The sequence below is a fragment of the Dipodomys merriami genome, unplaced genomic scaffold (genome assembly GCF_024711535.1).
Source record: "Dipodomys merriami isolate MVZ:Mamm:240054 unplaced genomic scaffold, mDipMer1.0.p SCAF_275, whole genome shotgun sequence".
NCBI lineage: Eukaryota > Metazoa > Chordata > Mammalia > Rodentia > Heteromyidae > Dipodomys > Dipodomys merriami.
In genome coordinates this window covers 237,059-256,187 of record NW_027204215.1, presented here as the reverse complement: position 1 = coordinate 256,187, position 19,129 = coordinate 237,059, and the positions used below count along the sequence as shown (strand labels likewise).

At 64.7% G+C, this 19,129-nt stretch overlaps 3 protein-coding genes across 4 annotated transcripts; 1 reads left to right on the top strand and 2 right to left on the bottom strand.

The window, feature by feature from the left end:
• Positions 1–288: 288 nt before the first annotated feature.
• LOC138837747 (regulator of G-protein signaling 19) lies at positions 289–5,620 on the bottom strand. 2 transcript variants are annotated; one of them, XM_070036692.1, is made up of 6 exons: positions 5,552–5,620; positions 3,479–3,566; positions 3,227–3,348; positions 1,359–1,433; positions 1,053–1,287; positions 289–980 (listed from the first exon to the last, which is right to left on the bottom strand). In XM_070036692.1, exons 2-6 carry the CDS (start codon positions 3,506–3,508, stop codon positions 789–791), a joined length of 654 nt encoding a protein of 217 aa, XP_069892793.1. In that variant the 5' UTR covers positions 3,509–3,566; positions 5,552–5,620; the 3' UTR covers positions 289–788. The 2 variants fall into 2 exon arrangements, with proteins under 2 accessions (XP_069892793.1, XP_069892792.1); XM_070036691.1 differs by lacking the exon at positions 5,552–5,620 and adding an exon at positions 4,478–4,648.
• LOC138837790 (basic proline-rich protein-like) lies at positions 3,507–14,279 on the top strand. Its single transcript, XM_070036801.1, has 4 exons — positions 3,507–3,510; positions 3,735–3,865; positions 4,329–5,735; positions 13,944–14,279. The coding sequence occupies exons 1-4, from the start codon at positions 3,507–3,509 to the stop codon at positions 14,277–14,279; spliced, it is 1,878 nt and encodes a 625-aa protein (XP_069892902.1).
• Positions 14,280–14,858: 579 nt separating this feature from the next.
• On the bottom strand, positions 14,859–17,317 carry LOC138837734 (protein LKAAEAR1-like). Its single transcript, XM_070036669.1, has 4 exons — positions 17,238–17,317; positions 15,756–16,150; positions 15,094–15,216; positions 14,859–14,962 (listed from the first exon to the last, which is right to left on the bottom strand). Exons 1-4 carry the CDS (start codon positions 17,242–17,244, stop codon positions 14,903–14,905), a joined length of 585 nt encoding a protein of 194 aa, XP_069892770.1. The 5' UTR covers positions 17,245–17,317; the 3' UTR covers positions 14,859–14,902.
• Between the last annotated feature and the right edge of the window lie 1,812 nt (positions 17,318–19,129).

Sequence of the window (19,129 nt, the reverse complement as noted above, 5' to 3'; positions counted from 1 at the left end):
ATGGAGCAGTACAGGGCCTGGAAATAAAGATGACATTGTACCCAGCACCAAGGGCCTCGCGGCAGTCCCGGCTCCGCTGGGTCCTCTGGGAGACGAGGGCTCCTTGGCGTCTCAAGCCTTTGCAGAGTGCTGGCCTGCTTCGCAAGGGAAGGTTGAAGCCAAGTTACAGACCTTGCATCCTGCACAGGGCCAGCACAGCTACTCACTGGGGCCACTGCTTTGGGGCAGGGCCAGGGCAGGCTCTGGACGGTCCTCTTCTTAAAGGCTTCTATTTAAAAAGTGCCTTCAGGAATAAGATAACCCGGTTTTAGGTACCTGGAGGAATGGAGATTAATATGAAAACATTTTCATCTTTTTTTTGGTAAACATACAGTCAGTACATTTCGAGGCTTAAAGTTCATGAACATATAAAATATAGTCAGGCCCTGTAGCTTGAGCTTCACTTTGAGGTTCCACGTCTGGTTCTGAGGTTCTGGGGTGCAGACAGCTCACACAGGAATGTCTCTGCCGTAGGGGCTCCGCTCCACCTGAGGCTGCCCTGGGTGCGCAGCTCCCGTGAGGCCAGGCCCACGGCTTCTCATGGGAGGGCACCCTGGCAGAAGACCCAGCTAGGCAGCCACGGGCTGGTGGGGGCTTCCAGCCCACCCACTCTGGCTGGAGCACTTGCTGAGCTGGGCAAGGGAGAAGCTAAGCAGCATGGCAACTGCCCACTATGAATGGCTCTGCCAGCCAGCCAAGGCCCAGGAAAGTGAGCCCCAAGCCTGCTCCAGAGAGGCTGGAATGTCTGCCTATGCCTCAGGAGAGGGCTTGGAGGCCCCGCTGAGCAACAGTGCACGGTAGGTGGGGGAGCCCAGGAAGCGAGGGTAGGAGTCCCGGTGCATGAGCGTATAGATCTGTAGCTGCGCATCATCAAATGTGTGTGCCGACGGCTCCTGCATCTTCCTGTTGATGCCCTCCCGCACACGAGAGTCCAGGCTCACCTGCGGGGGTTGGCACCGAGTCAGAGGGTGCTCTTCCCAGGCCACCCCCACCCAGCCTAGTAGTTGGCGCACCTCTCTGGGGGACAGAATGGACACATAGTCCTCATAGATGAGCCGTGCCTTCTCGTCTACCACGTGCTGGTTGGCCTCCGCCTTCAACTCTTCACAAGCCAACCAAAAGAGCATGTTCTCCTCGCTGAACTCTGTACGCAAGAACGCCCGAAATACACTGCGGCCAGCCGGGCTGTGCATCAGCTTGTCAAAGGACTGCGCCCAACTCTGTACTTCTTCTGGGCTCGGTGGGGCACTGTGGGACCAGATCATGTCAAGCCAGATATAACCAGGCCTTGGCACGTGGGTGGCAGTTGCCAGACTCACCAAGTGTCACAGCTGGGGAGGGGCTGCAGCTTGCTCTCCCGTGAGGCCTGCCACGCTCGCCGCCGCTCTTGGTTCCTGGTAATAAAGGACGGGGACACTGCTCTGTGCCGCAGGGCTGCCCTGGGGACCTCGGCAGAGGCTTGGCACAGACATGTCAGCCTGCGGCTAGGCGGAGCAGGCCCTCTGCACACTCACCCACACCACACTGGCTTGTTGAGGGGCAAGACAAGGCTCTTCACCGTCACCCCTTTCGAGTAGGCTCAGGGCCTTGCACGCTCCCTCCGAGACACACTCCTGTCCTTGTCACTTTTTGCCCTGTCTGGTTACTGTCCACTTACCTCCCTCTGCTAAGCAGTGAGGATTATGGGTGGACGGGACGGTGTGAGCTACGAAGTCAGCCCTGGGGCTCCCCTTTGCCCCTCCCCCCTTCTTTTGGTGCCTGCACTCAGGGCCTTGCGCTCCTTTTGGCTTTTTTTGCCCGAGGCCACCTCTCTACGACCTGAGCAATGCCTCCAGGTCCACATGCGTATGTATGTGTGTACACACATCTATGTACACGTGTGTATATACAGACATGCGCGTTATATACGTGCACACATGCACACTTTTTTTCTGTGCTGGTATTGGGGCTTGAATGCAGGGCCTGGGAGCTTTCACCACTTGAGCCACAGCTCTGGCTTTCTTGCTAGTTGACTAGAGATAAGAATCTTATAGACTTTCCTGCAAGGGCTAGCTTCAAACTCTGATTCTCAGGTCTATCTTAGCCTCTTGAGTTCTGAGAATGGCTGGGATTACAGGCTTAAGCCACTGGGCACTCAACCTCATCCTTTTCTTGAAGAACATACAAACAGATCCAATGTTAGCAGTGTGACTTGCTGTTTGCCTACATGTCTACACCTGCCTGGTCCTGGATCCCAACACCCAGCTCTTTTTTTTTTTTGGTCGGTCATGGGGCTTGAACTCTGGGCTTGGGCGCTGTCCCTGCACTCTTCAGCTCAAGGTGAGTGCTCTACCCACTTGAGTCACAGCGCCACTTCTGGTTTTCTAGTGGTTTATTGGAGATAAGAGTCTCATGGACTTTCCTGCCTGGGCTGGCTTTGAACCATGATCCTGAGATCTCAGCTTCCTGAGTAGTTAGGATTACAGGCGTGAGCCACTGGCGCCTGGCACCCAGATCTTTTAAAGGGAGCCTTCTTCCTTGTCCATGCCCAGCCAGCAACTCTACCAGGTGACAGACAAATCTAGTCCAAAGACCTAGACAGAAAACTTCTCCCCATGTCCAGACCCTCCACAGCAACACAATTCCTGTTGCTTCTCCTTGTCCTGCCACTTGGACCCACTCGAAGCTCACAGGAAGTCCTAACTATGTACTGTGTCTCTTCTCTGGATTCCAGTGACTCACTGGTCAGGTTAGCCCCCACTTTGGGGCTCTACGCCTGCACAGGGCCATTTTGTGAGTCACAAAATGTCCACCAGCTTCCCTATCCTCCTAGCGGCTCTTCAGCCCTCAGAGGCTCAAAGTCCCCTCAGCGCCCTCTGACACAGTCCTTCATTAAGGACTCTGCTCAAATCTGGAACTTGCTTGTCCCACTAATTCCCGATGTGCTCAAACTGGCACCAACAGGCATCTGCTGGGTGTATGGGTACCATATGCATGCAGTATACCTGGTGCTTGCACACTGACATACCCTCTGTACACTAGGTACAGGAACCTTGTGAAGTCTCCTGGGGGGCCTGCATGCTACCCATCAGCCACCCGTGTCCAGCAGTCCCTGGACAGTGCACCTTTGGGGCTACCAGGGCCCAGCCCTGTCCTCACAAGCTGCACCTCCCAGGTGCGCATTCTGGCCCCACCCCCGGCCACGTACCAGGAGCAGCTGCAGCAGCAGCACCAACACAGACAGCAAGGGTTGCGGCTGCGGGCTGCCAGGGGGGCTGCGTCATGGCTGGACATGGAGGGAGGCCTGTCTGCCTCCTCTGGCTCTGTGTGCTGGGGAAGATGGGGGCACTTCAGCCTTCGGGACAGAACCAACGGACCCTGCCTGTCTGCCCACCCACCCACCCGGGCAGGCTCCTAAAGGAATAACCATTTGGCCCCTGGTGTCCAGGGAGTGGCATACCTGCTTCTCAGCCTCATGTGGGGTGGGCATGGGTGGGTGGAGCGGTCACCCAGGCTCCGTGGTGCCAGCTTCTGACCCTTACCTCGGCCTGGGGGTCGGGGGAGGGGGCCGAGTTCTGAGCACACTGCGACCCTGTGCTCCTCCACCCCCTGGGCAGGGTCTTGAGAGGATCCCTTCCCTTCCCTCCCCGGCCTGAGCACTCTGGGGTCCGGGTTCGCGAGGAAGGGGCTGGAGCAGCTTCTGCCCCTCTTTCCAGGCCAGGCTCACACAGAAGGGCTCCAGGACACCCCATCTGCTCAGACCCTGGGAAGGAGGAAGCCTGGGTTCCTCTTTCTTGGCTTCCGGCTCTTGGCTCCTCCCAAGCGCACTGGGAGTCCCCAACTTAGGGTGTGGGGTGGGGAGGGCCCCCAGGCCAGCCCTGCGGACGGACTTCCCGCATCTGGGGTTCTCCGCTAACGCTGGCCCGCTCCATCTTCCCTGGCGTTTCCTCTGGGTTTACCAAGGCTTCCCAGCTGGAAAAACTTCAGGGGCTCCAGCCAGGGCGGTGGAGGCCAACTTCCTAGTTGGAGGTCAGTGAGGGGAGGCCGGGTCGGATCTGAGGGGGCCGCCCGCGCCGCCCTCCTGCTCAGAAGCCAGGGCTTAGCGTCTCGCCCGGAGCCCCAGCAGGGCCTCCCAGGACCCGGACAGCCTTGTCGGCCCGGCCCGGCCCGGGCGGCCTTCCTGGGCCGTGGGCTTCCCCTCCCCGCGGGTTGTGGGGAAGGGAGGGGTGTGGCGGCTGGAGGTCTCCGCACAGGGCCCCGCCCTGAGCCTGGCCGGCTGGGGTCCCCGTCACCCTTCCCTCCCGGGCCAGTGGGGCCGCCCGGGGGCGCCCGCCAGCTCTCCTGGGGCGCAGCATCTGATCCAGGGTCCCCTCTCTGCGGCGCCGGTCCCCCTCCCTCCCTCTCCCCGGCGCCATCCGCCCGCCCGCGGCCCCGGGCAGGGCTTCCTTCCCCTTCTCACTGGTTCCCCGGTTCCCCGCTCCGGACCCGGGCGGGGCTCGGCTCGGCTCGGCTCGGCCCGGAGGCGGCCGGACCCCACGCGCGGTCCCCGGCCTCCCCGCCCGGCTGGCGGGGCACGGACTCGGAAGCCCGCGTTCTTCTTCCGGCCCCGCGCTCCGAGGGGCAGCAAAAGGGGAACTAAGGCGGCGCCCGCGCCCTGCGCCGAAGGCGGGCCCGGGACCCGCCGCCTCCGGCCCGCGCCCGCCACGCGCCCGCCCCCCTACCCGGCGCACCCACCGCCCCGCGCCGCCCCCCTACCCGGCGCACCCACCGCCCCGCGCCGCCCCCCTACCCGGCGCCCCCACCGCCCCGCGCCGCCCCCCTACCCGGGGCCCCCACCGCCCCGCGCACCCACCGCCCCGCGCCGCCCCCCTACCCGGGGCCCCCACCGCCCCGCGCACCCACCGCCTCGCGCCGCCCCCCTACCCGGGGCCCCCACCGCCCCGCGCACCCACCGCCCCGCGCCGCCCCCCTACCCGGCGCCCCCACCGCCCCGCGCACCCACCGCCTCGCGCCGCCCCCCTACCCGGCGCACCCACCGCCCAGCGCCGCCCCCCTACCCGGCGCCCCCACCGCCCCGCGCCCCCACCGCCCCGCGCCCCCACCGCCCCGGCGCCCCCACCGCCCCGGCGCCCCCACCGCCCCGGCGCCCCCACCGCCCCGCGCCCCCACCGCCCCGGCGCCCCCACCGCCCCGGCGCCCCCACCGCCCCGGCGCCCCCACCGCCCCGCGCACCCACCGCCCCGCGCCGCCCCCCTACCCGGCGCACCCACCGCCCCGCGCACCCACCGCCCCGCGCCGCCCCCCTACCCGGCGCCCCCACCGCCCCGCGCCGCCCCCCTACCCGGCGCCCCCACCGCCCCGCGCCGCCCCCCTACCCGGCGCACCCACCGCCCCGCGCCGCCACCGCCCCGCGCCGCCACCGCCCCGCGCCCCCACCGCCCCGCGCCCCCACCGCCCCGGCGCCCCCACCGCCCCGCGCCCCCACCGCCCCGCGCCCCCACCGCCCCGCGCCCCCACCGCCCCGCGCACTCACCGCCGCGCTCCGGCGCTGCCCGCCCGCCGCCCGCCGCCCGCCGCCCGCGCTCTCCGGGCCCCGCCGGTGCCGGAGAGGGGGCGCGGCCCAGTGCGCAGGCGCCCCGCGGCACTTCCCCAAAGCCCGGGACTGGGACTTCCTCGAGTCCGCGGCCTTTCGCGGCGCCCCGCCCCGCCTCGCGTCTGTGCGCGCGTCTGCGTGTGCTGCAGAGGGGGGACCGCGTGTGTGCACGTGTGTGCTGTATAGGGGAACCGCGTGTGTGCTGCATAGGGGGAACCGTGTGTGCACACGTGTGGTACAGAGGGGGGAACATGTGTGTGTGCAGCAGAGGGTGAACTGTGTGTGCACGTGTGTGGTGCAGAGGATGAATCGTGTGTGCATGTGTGCTGCAGAGGGTGAACCATGTGTGCATGTAGGTACTGCAGAGGGGAAGTGTTAGTGTGCACGTGTGTGTGCTACAGAGGGGGAGCCCACGTGTGTGCATGTGTGTGGTGTAAAGGGGGAGACCACGTGTGTGCACGTGTGTGGTGCAGAGGGTGGTCTGTGTGCATGTGTGCAGAGGTGGTCTGTGTGTGTGTGCAGGGGTGGTCTGTGTGTGTGCAGCGGTGGTCTGTGTGCATGTGTGCAGAGGGTGGTCTGTGTGCATGTGTGCAGAGGTGGTCTGTGTGTGTGTGCAGAGCGTGGTCTGTGTGTGTGTGCAGAGGGTGGTCTGTGTGTGTGCAGAGGGTGGTCTGTGTGTGTGCAGAGGGTGGTCTGTGTGTGTGTGCAGAGGGTGGTCTGTGTGTGTGTGCAGAGGGTGGTCTGTGTGTGTGTGCAGAGGGTGGTCTGTATGTGTGTGCAGAGGTGGTCTGTGCGTGTGTGCAGAGGGTGGTCTGTGTGTGTGTGCAGAGGGTGGTCTGTGTGCATGTGTGCAGAGGGTGGTCTGTGTGTGGTGCAGAGGGTGGTCTGTGTGTGTGTGCAGAGGGTGGTCTGTGTGCATGTGTGCAGAGGGTGGTCTGTCTGTGTGTGCAGAGGGTGGTCTGTGTGCATGTGTGCAGAGGGTGGTCTGTGTGCATGTGTGCAGAGGGTGGTCTGTGTGTGTGTGCAGAGGGTGGTCTGTGTGCATGTGTGCAGAGGGTGGTCTGTGTGTGTGTGCAGAGGGTGGTCTGTGTGTGTGCAGAGGGTGGTCTGTGTGTGTGTGTGTGCAGAGGGTGGTCTGTGTGTGCAGAGGGTGGTCTGTGTGTGTGTGTGCAGAGGGTGGTCTGTCTGTGTGTGTGCAGAGGGTGGTCTGTGTGTGTGCAGAGGGTGGTCTGTGTGTGTGTGTGTGCAGAGGTGGTCTGTGTGTGTGTGTGTGTGCAGAGGGTGGTCTGTGTGTGTGTGCAGAGGGTAGTCTGTGTGTGTGTGTGTGCAGAGGGTGGTCTGTGTGTGGTGCAGAGGGTGGTCTGTGTGTGTGTGCAGAGGTGGTCTGAGTGTGGTGCAGAGCGTGGTCTGTGTGTGGTGCAGAGGGTGGTCTGTGTGTGTGTGTGTGTGTGTGCAGAGGTGGTCTGTGTGTGTGTGTGTGCAGAGGTGGTCTGTGTGCATGTGTGCAGAGGGTGGTCTGTGTGTGTGCAGAGGGTGGTCTGTGTGTGTGTGTGTGTGTGCAGAGGCGGTCTGTGTGCATGTGTGCAGAGGGTGGTCTGTGTGTGTGCAGAAGGTGGTCTGTGTGTGTGTGCAGAGGGTGGTGTGTGTGTGCAGAGGTGGTCTGTGTGTGTGCAGAGGGTGGTCTGTGTGTGCAGAGGGTGGTCTGTGTGTGTGTGTGTGCAGAGGTGGTCTGTGTGCATGTGTGCAGAGGGTGGTCTGTGTGTGTGCAGAGGGTGGTCTGTGTGTGTGTGCAGAGGGTGGTGTGTGTGTGTGCAGAGGTGGTCTGTGTGTGTGCAGAGGGTGGTCTGTGTGTGTGTGCAGAGGGTATTCTGTGTGTGTGCAGAGGGTGGTCTGTGTGTGTGCAGAGGTGGTCTGTGTGTGTGTGCAGAGGGTGGTCTGTCTGTGTGTGTGCAGAGGGTGGTCTGTGTGTGTGCAGAGGGTGGTCTGTGTGTGTGTGTGTGCAGAGGTGGTCTGTGTGTGTGTGTGTGTGCAGAGGGTGGTCTGTGTGTGTGTGCAGAGGGTAGTCTGTGTGTGTGTGTGTGCAGAGGGTGGTCTGTGTGTGGTGCAGAGGGTGGTCTGTGTGTGTGTGCAGAGGTGGTCTGAGTGTGGTGCAGAGCGTGGTCTGTGTGTGGTGCAGAGGGTGGTCTGTGTGTGTGTGTGTGTGTGTGCAGAGGTGGTCTGTGTGTGTGTGTGTGCAGAGGTGGTCTGTGTGCATGTGTGCAGAGGGTGGTCTGTGTGTGTGCAGAGGGTGGTCTGTGTGTGTGTGTGTGTGTGCAGAGGCGGTCTGTGTGCATGTGTGCAGAGGGTGGTCTGTGTGTGTGCAGAAGGTGGTCTGTGTGTGTGTGCAGAGGGTGGTGTGTGTGTGCAGAGGTGGTCTGTGTGTGTGCAGAGGGTGGTCTGTGTGTGCAGAGGGTGGTCTGTGTGTGTGTGTGTGCAGAGGTGGTCTGTGTGCATGTGTGCAGAGGGTGGTCTGTGTGTGTGCAGAGGGTGGTCTGTGTGTGTGTGCAGAGGGTGGTGTGTGTGTGTGCAGAGGTGGTCTGTGTGTGTGCAGAGGGTGGTCTGTGTGTGTGTGCAGAGGGTATTCTGTGTGTGTGCAGAGGGTGGTCTGTGTGTGTGCAGAGGTGGTCTGTGTGTGTGTGCAGAGGGTGGTCTGTGTGTGTATGTGTGCAGAGGGTAGTCTGTGTGTGTGTGCAGAGGGTGGTCTGTGTGTGTGTGCAGAGGGTGGTCTGTGTGTGGTGCAGAGGGTGGTCTGTGTGTGTGTGTGTGCAGAGGTGGTCTGTGTGCATGTGTGCAGAGGGTGGTCTGTGTGTGTGTGTGTGCAGAGGGTGGTCTGTGTGTGTGTGTGTGCAGAGGGTGGTCTGTGTGTGTGTGCAGAGGATGGTCTGTGTGTGTGCAGAGGGTGGTCTGTGTGTGTGTGCAGAGGGTGGTCTGTGTGTGTGTGTGGAGAGGGTGGTCTGTGTGTGTGTGTGCAGAGGTGGTCTGTGTGTGTGTGTGCAGAGGGTGGTCTGTGTGTGTGCAGAGGGTGGTCTGTGTGTGGTGCAGAGGGTGGTCTGTGTGTGTGTGTGTGCAGAGGGTGGTCTGTGTGTGTGTGTGCAGAGGTGGTCTGTGTGCATGTGTGCAGAGGGTGGTCTGTGTGTGTGTGCAGAGGGTGGTCTGTGTGTGTGTGTGTGTGTGCAGAGGTGGTCTGTGTGCATGTGTGCAGAGGGTGGTCTGTGTGTGTTCAGAAGGTGGTCTGTGTGTGTGTGCAGAGGGTGGTGTGTGTGTGTGCAGAGGGTGGTGTGTGTGTGTGCAGAGGTGGTCTGTGTGTGTGCAGAGGGTGGTCTGTCTGTGTGTGTGCAGAGGGTGGTCTGTGTGTGTGTGTGTGCAGAGGTGGTCTGTGTGTGTGTGTGTGCAGAGGGTGGTCTGTGTGTGTGTGCAGAGGGTGGTCTGTGTGTGTGTGTGCAGAGGGTGGTCTGTGTGTGTGTGCAGAGGGTGGTCTGTGTGTGGTGCAGAGGGTGGTCTGTGTGTGTGTGCAGAGGGTGGTCTGTGTGTGTGTGCAGAGGTGGTCTGTGTGTGTGTGCAGAGGTGGTCTGTGTGTGGTGCAGAGGGTGGTCTGTGTGTGGTGCAGAGGGTGGTCTGTGTGTGTGTGTGTGCAGAGGTGGTCTGTGTGCATGTGTGCAGAGGGTGGTCTGTGTGTGTGTGTGTGTGTGTGTGTGCAGAGGTGGTCTGTGTGCATGTGTGCAGAGGGTGGTCTGTGTGTGTGCAGAAGGTGGTCTGTGTGTGTGTGCAGAGGGTGGTGTGTGTGTGTGCAGAGGTGGTCTGTGTGTGTGCAGAGGGTGGTCTGTGTGTGTGCAGAGGGTGGTCTGTGTGTGTGTGCAGAGGGTGGTCTGTGTGTGTGCAGAGGGTGGTCTGTGTGTGTGCAGAGGTGGTCTGTGTGTCTGCAGAGGGTGGTCTGTGTGTGTGTGCAGAGGGTGGTCTGTGTGTTTGCAGAGGGTGGTCTGTGTGTGTGCAGAGTTGGTCTGTGTGTGTGTGCAGAGGGTGGTCTGTGTGTGTATGTGTGCAGAGGGTAGTCTGTGTGTGTGTGCAGAGGGTGGTCTATGTGTGTGTGCAGAGGGTGGTCTGTGTGTGTGTGCAGAGGGTGGTCTGTGTGTGGTGCAGAGGGTGGTCTGTGTGTGTGTGCAGAGGTGGTCTGTGTGTGGTGCAGAGGGTGGTGTGTGTGTGTGTGTGTGCAGAGGGTGGTGTGTGTGTGTGCAGAGGTGGTCTGTGTGTGTGCAGAGGGTGGTCTGTGTGTGTGTGCAGAGGGTGGTCTGTGTGTGTGCAGAGGGTGGTCTGTGTGTGTGCAGAGTTGGTCTGTGTGTGTGTGCAGAGGGTGGTCTGTGTGTGTATGTGTGCAGAGGGTAGTCTGTGTGTGTGTGCAGAGGGTGGTCTGTGTGTGTGTGCAGAGGGTGGTCTGTGTGTGTGTGCAGAGGCTGGTCTGTGTGTGGTGCAGAGGGTGGTCTGTGTGTGTGTGTGCAGAGGTGGTCTGTGTGTGGTGCAGAGGGTGGTCTGTGTGTGTGTGTGTGCAGAGGGTGGTCTGTGTGTGAGTGCAGAGGGTGGTCTGTGTGTGTGTGCAGAGGGTGGTCTGTGTGTGTGCAGAGGTGGTCTGTGTGTGTGCAGAGGGTGGTCTGTGTGTGTGTGTGCAGAGGGTGGTCTGTGTGTGGTGCAGAGGGTGGTCTGTGTGTGTGTGTGCAGAGGTGGTCTGTGTGTGGTGCAGAGGGTGGTCTGTGTGTGTGTGTGTGCAGAGGGTGGTCTGTGTGTGTGTGCAGAGGGTGGTCTGTGTGCATGTGTGCAGAGGGTGGTCTGTGTGTGTGTGCAGAGGGTGGTCTGTGTGTGTGCAGAGGGTGGTCTGTGTGTGGTGTAGAGGGTGGTCTGTGTGTGGTGCAGAGGGTGGTCTGTGTGTGGTGCAGAGGGTGGTCTGTGTGTGTGTGTGTGCAGAGGTGGTCTGTGTGCATGTGTGCAGAGGGTGGTCTGTGTGTGTGCAGAGGGTGGTCTGTGTGTGTGTGTGTGCAGAGGTGGTCTGTGTGCATGTGTGCAGAGGGTGGTCTGTGTGTGTGTGTGTGCAGAGGGTGGTGTGTGTGTGTGCAGAGGGTGGTCTGTGTGTGTGCAGAGGGTGGTCTGTGTGTGTGTGCAGAGGGTGGTGTGTGTGTGTGCAGAGGTGGTCTGTGTGTGTGCAGAGGGTGGTCTGTGTGTGTGTGTGCAGAGGGTGGTCTGTGTGTGTGCAGAGGTGGTCTGTGTGTGTGCAGAAGGTGGTCTGTGTGTGTATGTGTGCAGAGGGTAGTCTGTGTGTGTGTGCAGAGGGTGGTCTGTGTGTGTGTGCAGAGGGTGGTCTGTGTGTGGTGCAGAGGGTGGTCTGTGTGTGTGTGTGTGCAGAGGTGGTCTGTGTGCATGTGTGCAGAGGGTGGTCTGTGTGTGTGTGTGTGCAGAGGGTGGTCTGTGTGTGTGCAGAGGGTGGTGTGTGTGTGTGCAGAGGGTGGTCTGTGTGTGTGTGCAGAGGGTGGTCTGTGTGTGTGCAGAGGGTGGTGTGTGTGTGTGCAGAGGGTGGTCTGTGTGTGTGTGTGCAGAGGGTGGTCTGTGTGTGTGTGCAGAGGTGGTCTGTGTGTGTGTGCAGAGGGTGGTCTGTGTGTGTGTGCAGAGGGTGGTCTGTGTGTGGTGCAGAGGGTGGTCTGTGTGTGTGTGTGCAGAGGGTAGTCTGTGTGTGTGTGTGCAGAGGGTGGTCTGTGTGTGTGCAGAGGGTGGTCTGTGTGTGTGCAGAGGGTGGTCTGTCTGTGTGTGCAGAGGGTGGTCTGTGTGTGTGTGTGCAGAGGTGGTCTGTGTGTGTGTGCAGAGGGTGGTCTGTGTGCATGTGTGCAGAGGGTGGTCTGTGTGTGTGCAGAGGGTGGTCTGTGTGTGGTGCAGAGGGTGGTCTGTGTGCATGTGTGCAGAGGTGGTCTGTGTGTGTGTGCAGAGCGTGGTCTGTGTGCATGTGTGCAGAGGTGGTCTGTCTGTGTGTGCATGTGTGCAGAGGGTGGTCTGTGTGCATGTGTGTGCATGCACACAGAGGGTGTGGCCTGAGCTAATGCCCAGCCCTGGCCAGCAGAACCTTTCTTGCCTTTCCATTCATGTGGTACCCAGTGTGGGGCACTAACATGCCAACAACCCTGCTTAGACACAGACACCTCTGGGCAGGACAGGCCTCTGGGCCTAGCCCATCTTGCCCCCCCCCCAGTCCCCCTAGACTCCCTGAACCTCCCCTGTAAGATGCGGTCAGGGCCTGTCACCGCAGTAGGAAGAGGAAAGGTGTCAGCCTGGAGTATGGAGTGTTTCAGGTTTTGCATTCTTGTCCTGTGCAGCCTGACCCCAAAGCCGTTCTGCGATGATCTGTCGGGAATGCCCTGTTCCTTTGGCCACTTCAATGTCCAGGCAGCCCTGACCCTGCTCTGGAAATGGTCTGCAGGCCGTATGTACGCCACGCTCTACCACCTGCATCCCGCTCCCTCAGCGCGGGGGCATGCCTGCCTAGTTCCAGGGGTCAGGATCCCGTTCAGAAAACACCTTATGTCAATGCTCTGAGAGATGTAAAACCAAGGGAGATTCCCCATGAGCTCTTCATTAGGCAAGTATCTGGGGTCCCTGTGTACTAGGCAATGAACTACAGGGACCAACCCGGAGATGACTGGGGAAGCCAGGGTAGACAGTGGAGACAAAAAATGGGTAGGATTGGAGATGAGGACGAGCGTGCAGAGCGTTGTCATGATGCGCAGGGCCTGGCTGAGCAAAGTGCGGCTGCAGACGTGTGCTTGATGGCCACCAGGGTGTCTGCCATGCTGCGTTCTTTGGCGACTTCTGACCCTGCTAGCTGCTGTGCGGATCTGCCAGCAAAACAGGGCACCAGAAGGTCCATCTGAAGTGGAAGTCCAGATAACAGGCCTGAGAAGTAAGTACGGTTGAGATCAGGGACACTGGGCAGAAATGGGCCAAGGCTGCAAAACTAGGCTGACCCTAGAGAACTTGGTACGGTCTTTCCAGTGTGGGAGGGGTCAGTGCGCTTCTTCCCCTTGAGGTCACTCTGTAGCTCCTATTCCTTGTCACCTGGCACCTCAGGCCTGCCCCTTGACCAGAGCCTGTCCAGGAGTCCAGGGGTGACAGGATGGGGTCTGACCCCAGAGCTCTGCCCCGAGCGGAGCCTCTGGCTGCTCACACTGCTCACGTATTGGGGTTTCTCTCATTGATTCGCTCCCTCACTTCCTTTGCTTCCCTCCCTCCCTCCCTCCCTCCCTCCTTCCCTCTCTCTCTTCTTTTTGCCAGTCGTGGGGCTTGAACTCAGGGCCTGGGCTCTGTCCCTGGGTTTTTTCACTCGAGGCGAGCGTTTGGCGCCCCTTCTGGTTCCTGGTGGTTCCGTGGAGATTCGTGTCAGGCTGGCTTTGCTCCTGGGCAGGCAGGGTGACCGGCGTGATCACCCGGGGCCGGGGTTCGGAGCGGCGAGGCTCCAGGGCAGGGGGCGCTTCCGAGCTCCCAGCAAGCCCAGGAGCTGGGCAGGGTGGGCTGCAGTCTGCAGACAGGGCCCAGGCCCCGCCGGACCCCCCCTCCCCGGACCGGACGCGGCCCCCCTTCCCCGGACCCCCCGGCCCCTCCCCGGCCCTCCTTCCCCGGCCCCTCCCCGGCCCTCCTTCCCCGGCCCCCCCGGCCCCTCCCCGGCCCCCCCCTTCCCCGGACCCCCCCGGCCCTCCTTCCCCGGCCCCCCCCGGCCCCTCCCCGGCCCTCCTTCCCCGGCCCCCCCGTCCCCTCCCCGGCCCTCCTTCCCCGGCCCCCCCGGCCCCTCCCCGGCCCTCCTTCCCCGGCCCCCCCGGCCCTCCTTCCCCGGCCCCTCCCCGGCCCCCCCTCCCCGGGCCGGACGCGGCCCCCCTTCCCCGGACCCCCCTTCCCCGGCCCCTCCCCGGCCCCCCTTCCCCGGACCCCCCTCCCCGGGCCGGACGCGGCCCCCTTCCCCGGACCCCCCCCCGGCCCTCCTTCCCCGGACCCCTCCCCGGCCCCCCTTCCCCGGCCCCCCCGGCCCCTCCCCGGCCCTCCTTCCCCGGCCCCCCCGGCCCCTCCCCGGCCCTCCTTCCCCGGCCCCTCCCCGGCCCCCCCTCCCCGGGCCGGACGCGGCCCCCCTTCCCCGGACCCCCCTTCCCCGGCCCCTCCCCGGCCCCCCTTCCCCGGCCCCTCCCCGGGCCGGACGCGGCCCCCCTTCCCCGGACCCCCCCTCCCCGGACCGGACGCGGACCCCTTCCCCACCGGCCCCCGCCCGGGCTCCCAGCTGCCCTCCCCTCGCCCACCCACCTCCCTCCCTCCGTCGCCGCTGCTGACGGCCCCGGGCAAACGGAGAAGCGAGCTCGGGGATGGCCGGCTGAAGGCAGCACTGCCGGACCCCAGCTCCGCCTCCCGTCCCGCCGGGTCTGCTCCTGGTTCCGGGCAGAGCCGGGGGCCTGGCCGGGCCGCGCTGTCCGGCTCCTGGCAGCCTCCCCGTCGGCCCACGGGGCCGGCAGAGCGGCTCCGAGGGGAGGGGAGCCGCGGGGGCCTCGGAACGAGCAGGCCGAGGGGCTCCAGCGGGGTGTTCCGTCTTGGCGTTGGGGTCCCTGCTCCCAGACCGTGACGCGCGGGGATCCAGCGGGGCGAGCGGGAGTCGGGGCCGGGCGGTCTGGGAACGGCGCCGCCCGCGCCCCGCCCCGTCCCCGCCCCACCCTCCCGGCGCCCCGCCCTCCCGACGCCTGGGCCCCGCCTCCCGAGCCCGGGCCCCGCCCCTCCCGGCGCCCGCGCCCCGCCCCCTCCCCGCCCGGCGCCCCGCCCCGTCCCCTCCCCACCCTCCCGGGCCCCGCCCCTCTCCTCCCCACTCTCCCGGGCCCCGCCCCTCCCGGCGCCCGGGCCCCGCCTCCTGAGCCCGGGCCCCGCCCCTCTCCTCCCCACTCTCCCGGGCCCCGCCCCTCCCGGCGCCCGGGCCCCGCCCCCTCTCCTCCCCACCCTCCCGGCGTCCCGCTCCACGTGCGCCCGGGCTCCGCCCCCGCCCCGCGTCCACCCGGATCCCGCCCCCGCCCCAGGCCACGCCCCTCGCCTCCCGGCGCCCAGCCCCGCGTCCGCCCGGACTCCGCCCCCGCCCGCCCCGCCCCCGGCCGCCCCGCGTCCGCCCACCGCCCCGCGCGGCCCCGCGCGCGAAGGGAACGCCCGGAGCCTGAACACGAGCTTTATCTGCGAGGGTGGGCGGCCGCGGCCAGGACGGCGTCACCGCAGGAAGAGGTCGTCGTCCAGCGTCTCCTCCAGGATGGCCTCCACGCGCCTCCGCTGCGGAGACAGCGGCTGGGCGGAGCGCGGGGTGTGCGGGGCCCGCCCTTCCGCCGCTCCTCCCGGGGCGCCTCCCCGTTCCTCTCGGATCCCCCGCCGCTCCTCCCCGCTCCTCCCGGGCCTGCTGGCACCTCCTGTCGGTTGAGGGGGTCCGGGATCCGCGTGGGGTTCAGCAGCGGCGGCAGGAAGAGCTCGAGCCGGATGGCGGTGCGCGCCGAGTCCTGACGGTGGACCAGCAGCGCGATCTCCTCCGCCTGCGCGGGGCGGGGGGGGGGGATGGCGCCGGGCGGCCGCTCCTCCCTCGCGGCGGAGCCCGGACCCGCCCCGACCCCCGCCCCTCGACCCGGTGCCCGGCCTGCCCCCCGGCCCCCGATCCCCAGCCCGGCCTCCGATCCCCGATCCCCTCCCCGGCCCCCCGACCCCGGCCCCCGGCCCCCGATCCCCAGCCCGGCCTCCGATCCCCGATCCCCTCCCCGGCCCCCCGACCCCGATACCCAGCCCGGCCTCAGACCCCGGCCCCCGGCCCCCGCCCCGGCCCCCCGACCCCCGACCCCAATCCCCAGCCCGGCACCCCGAACCCGATCCCCAGCCCGGCCTCCGATCCCCGGTCCCCGGCTCCCGAGCCCCCGACCTCGGCCCCCTGACCCGCGGACCCCTGGCCGCTCCACCTCTGCCGGCGGAATCTCCCAGTCCAGTCCGCTCCTAACCCTAACCCTAACCTCCCCGCCCTCCATCCCTCCCCTGCGCTCCCCCACCCCCGCCCTCCCCCTCCCCGTGTCCTCCCCACACCCACCCGCATGCGGGTGTAGCGCAGCCGCAGGGCGCGGACGCGGCCTCGGGCTTCAGCGGCCCGCAGGACGCCCAGGAGGCGGCCGCGGCCCTGGGCCGGGCTCTGGGGCGCCGGCATCCAGGTGTACGGGTCGGGCACCGAGTAGGGCATGTCCAGCGAGTCGCGGGGGAAGATGGAGGCGGAGGCGCCCACGTCATCCAGCAGGTCGGCGAAGAGCAGGTGGCGGCGGCGCTGCGCGGGGCTCAGGAGGCTCAGCTCCTCCGACGCCAGCGCCCAGCCCGGCCTGGGCGGCTCCCGGGCCGCCGCGCGCCGCGCGCCCTCCGGCAACCCTGGCCCCCGCGGCCGGCTCGGCCCGGCCCGGGGCTGCGAGCCCTTGGCGGGCGGCTGCAAGCTTCGCGCTGGGGGCAGAGAAGGAGCCGCGGTCGGACCCTCGGCCGGCCCAGCGCCATCCCCGCGGGCGCCGTCCACGCGGGCGCCGTCCACGTGGGACCCGTCCACGGGGGACCTCTCCACGCGGGACCCGTGCACGGGGGACCCCTCCACGCGGGACCCGTCCACGCGGGACCTCTCCACGCGGGACCCGTCCACGGGGGACTCCTCCACGGGGACCTCTCCACGCGGGACCTGTCCACGGGGGACCCCTCCACGCGGGACCTGTCCACGCGGGACTCCTCCACGGGGGACCTCTCCACGCGGGACCCGTCCACGGGGGACCCCTCCACGCGGGACCTGTCCACGCGGGACCCGTCCACGGAGGACCCGTCCACGTGGGGCGCTGTTTACGAGGGACCTGTCCACACGGGATGCTGTCCACATGGGACGCCATCCACAAGGGACCCGTCCACGAGGGACCCGTCCACGAGGGACCTGTCCACAGAGACACGTCCCCACTGGACTTCCCATAGCCGCCATGGGCGCTGTACCTCTGGCCCCTGCCCCTTTGCCCAAGAGGTCCCCTGGGCCTGGCGTTTGCCCTCCCAGGCTCAGTCTGCAGGATTCTCATCTGCTGGCAGGTCTGGCTGAATTGATTTCAGGCCTCCTTAGAGACAAGGACTACTAACCCTACCTCTAACCCAAGGGGTCTCCGGTCCAGTGGTCACTGGTCAGTATCTCATTCTATTGGAGCCCCAGAGACCGGTCTGGTCTGGTCTGCCCTGCCCAGGACTGGTCCTAGGATCCTCCTCCCCACCCTTGTGGCACAGGTCATCTGGAATTCTGGACTGAAGACCTAGCCCAGAGGAGATGTGTGTGCTTGCCTGTGTGTGTGTGTGTGTGTGTGTGTGTGTGTGTGTGTGTGTGTGTGTGTGTGTGTGTGTGTGTGTGTGTGTGTGTGTGACTGTATTGGTGAGAAGATGTGGGGAGTAGAGCACAGGGAGGAGGTGACAGAAGGGGCAAAGCCACAGGGGCAAGGGAAACTAGCCCAGCCTCTTTCTGGACCATCCTGCTGTGCTCTGTTCCCAGCCTTTCAAACTCTTTTCCACCTACCAGCCATGATCCACCAGCCAGTCCGTAGCCAGACCTGCCTGCCCCTTGTTCTACTTTCTGCCTTCTCAGTGGGAACTTCTGCCTCAACCAGGATTCTATGAGATTGTTGATTGAGTTGCCCAGCAACTAGGAGCTCCAGCCATCCCACCAGAGAGGCCCAGACTGACCTCACCATGCAGGAGAGCCTCAGGCTGACCTCACCATACAGGAGAGCCTCAGGCTGACCTCACCATGCAGGAGAGAGGCCCAGGCTGACCTCACCATGCAGGAGAGAGGCCCAGACTGACCTCACCATGCAGGAGAGAGGCCCAGGCTGACCTCACCATGCAGGAGAGCCTCAGGCTGACCTCACCATGCAGGAGAGAGGCCCAGGCTGACCTCACCATGCAGGAGAGGCCCAGGCTGACCTCACCATGCAGGAGAGAGGCCCAGGCTGACCTCACCATACAGGAGAGAGGCCCAGGCTGACCTCACCATGCAGGAGAGCCTCAGGCTGACCTCACCATGCAGGAGAGAGGCCCAGGCTGACCTCACCATGCAGGAGAGGCCCAGGCTGACCTCACCATGCAGGAGAGAGGCCCAGGCTGACCTCACCATGCAGGAGAGAGGCCCAGACTGACCTCACCATACAGGAGAGAGCCTCAGGCTGACCTCACCATGCAGGAGAGAGGCCCAGACTGACCTCATCATGCAGGAGAGCCTCAGGCTGACCTCACCATGCAGGAGAGCCTCAGGCTGACCTCACCATGCAGGAGAGAGGCCCAGGCTGACCTCACCATGCAGGAGAGAGGCCCAGACTGACCTCACCATACAGGAGAGAGCCTCAGGCTGACCTCACCATGCAGGAGAGAGGCCCAGACTGACCTCATCATGCAGGAGAGCCTCAGGCTGACCTCACCATACAGGAGAGAGGCCCAGGCTGACCTCACCATGCAGGAGAGAGGCCCAGACTGACCTCACCATGCAGGAGAGAGGCCCAGGCTGACCTCACCATGCAGGAGAGCCTCAGGCTGACCTCACCATGCAGGAGAGAGGCCCAGGCTGACCTCACCATGCAGGAGAGGCCCAGGCTGACCTCACCATGCAGGAGAGAGGCCCAGGCTGACCTCACCATGCAGGAGAGAGGCCCAGACTGACCTCACCATACAGGAGAGAGCCTCAGGCTGACCTCACCATGCAGGAGAGAGGCCCAGACTGACCTCATCATGCAGGAGAGCCTCAGGCTGACCTCACCATGCAGGAGAGCCTCAGGCTGACCTCACCATGCAGGAGAGAGGCCCAGGTTGACCTCACCATGCAGGAGAGAGGCCCAGACTGACCTCACCATGCAGGAGAGCCTCAGGCTGACCTCACCATGCAGGAGAGAGGCCCAGGCTGACCTCACCATGCAGGAGAGGCCCAGACTGACCTCACCATACAGGAGAGAGCCTCAGGCTGACCTCACCATGCAGGAGAGAGGCCCAGACTGACCTCATCATGCAGGAGAGCCTCAGGCTGACCTCACCATACAGGAGAGAGGCCCAGGCTGACCTCACCATGCAGGAGAGAGGCCCAGACTGACCTCACCATGCAGGAGAGAGGCCCAGGCTGACCTCACCATGCAGGAGAGCCTCAGGCTGACCTCACCATGCAGGAGAGAGGCCCAGGCTGACCTCACCATGCAGGAGAGGCCCAGGCTGACCTCACCATGCAGGAGAGAGGCCCAGGCTGACCTCACCATGCAGGAGAGGCCCAGACTGACCTCACCATGCAGGAGAGGCCCAGACTGACCTCACCATGCAGGAGAGGCCCAGACTGACCTCACCATGCAGGAGAGAGGCCCAGGCTGACCTCACCATGCAGGAGAGAGGCCCAGGCTGACCTCACCATGCAGGAGAGAGGCCCAGGCTGAC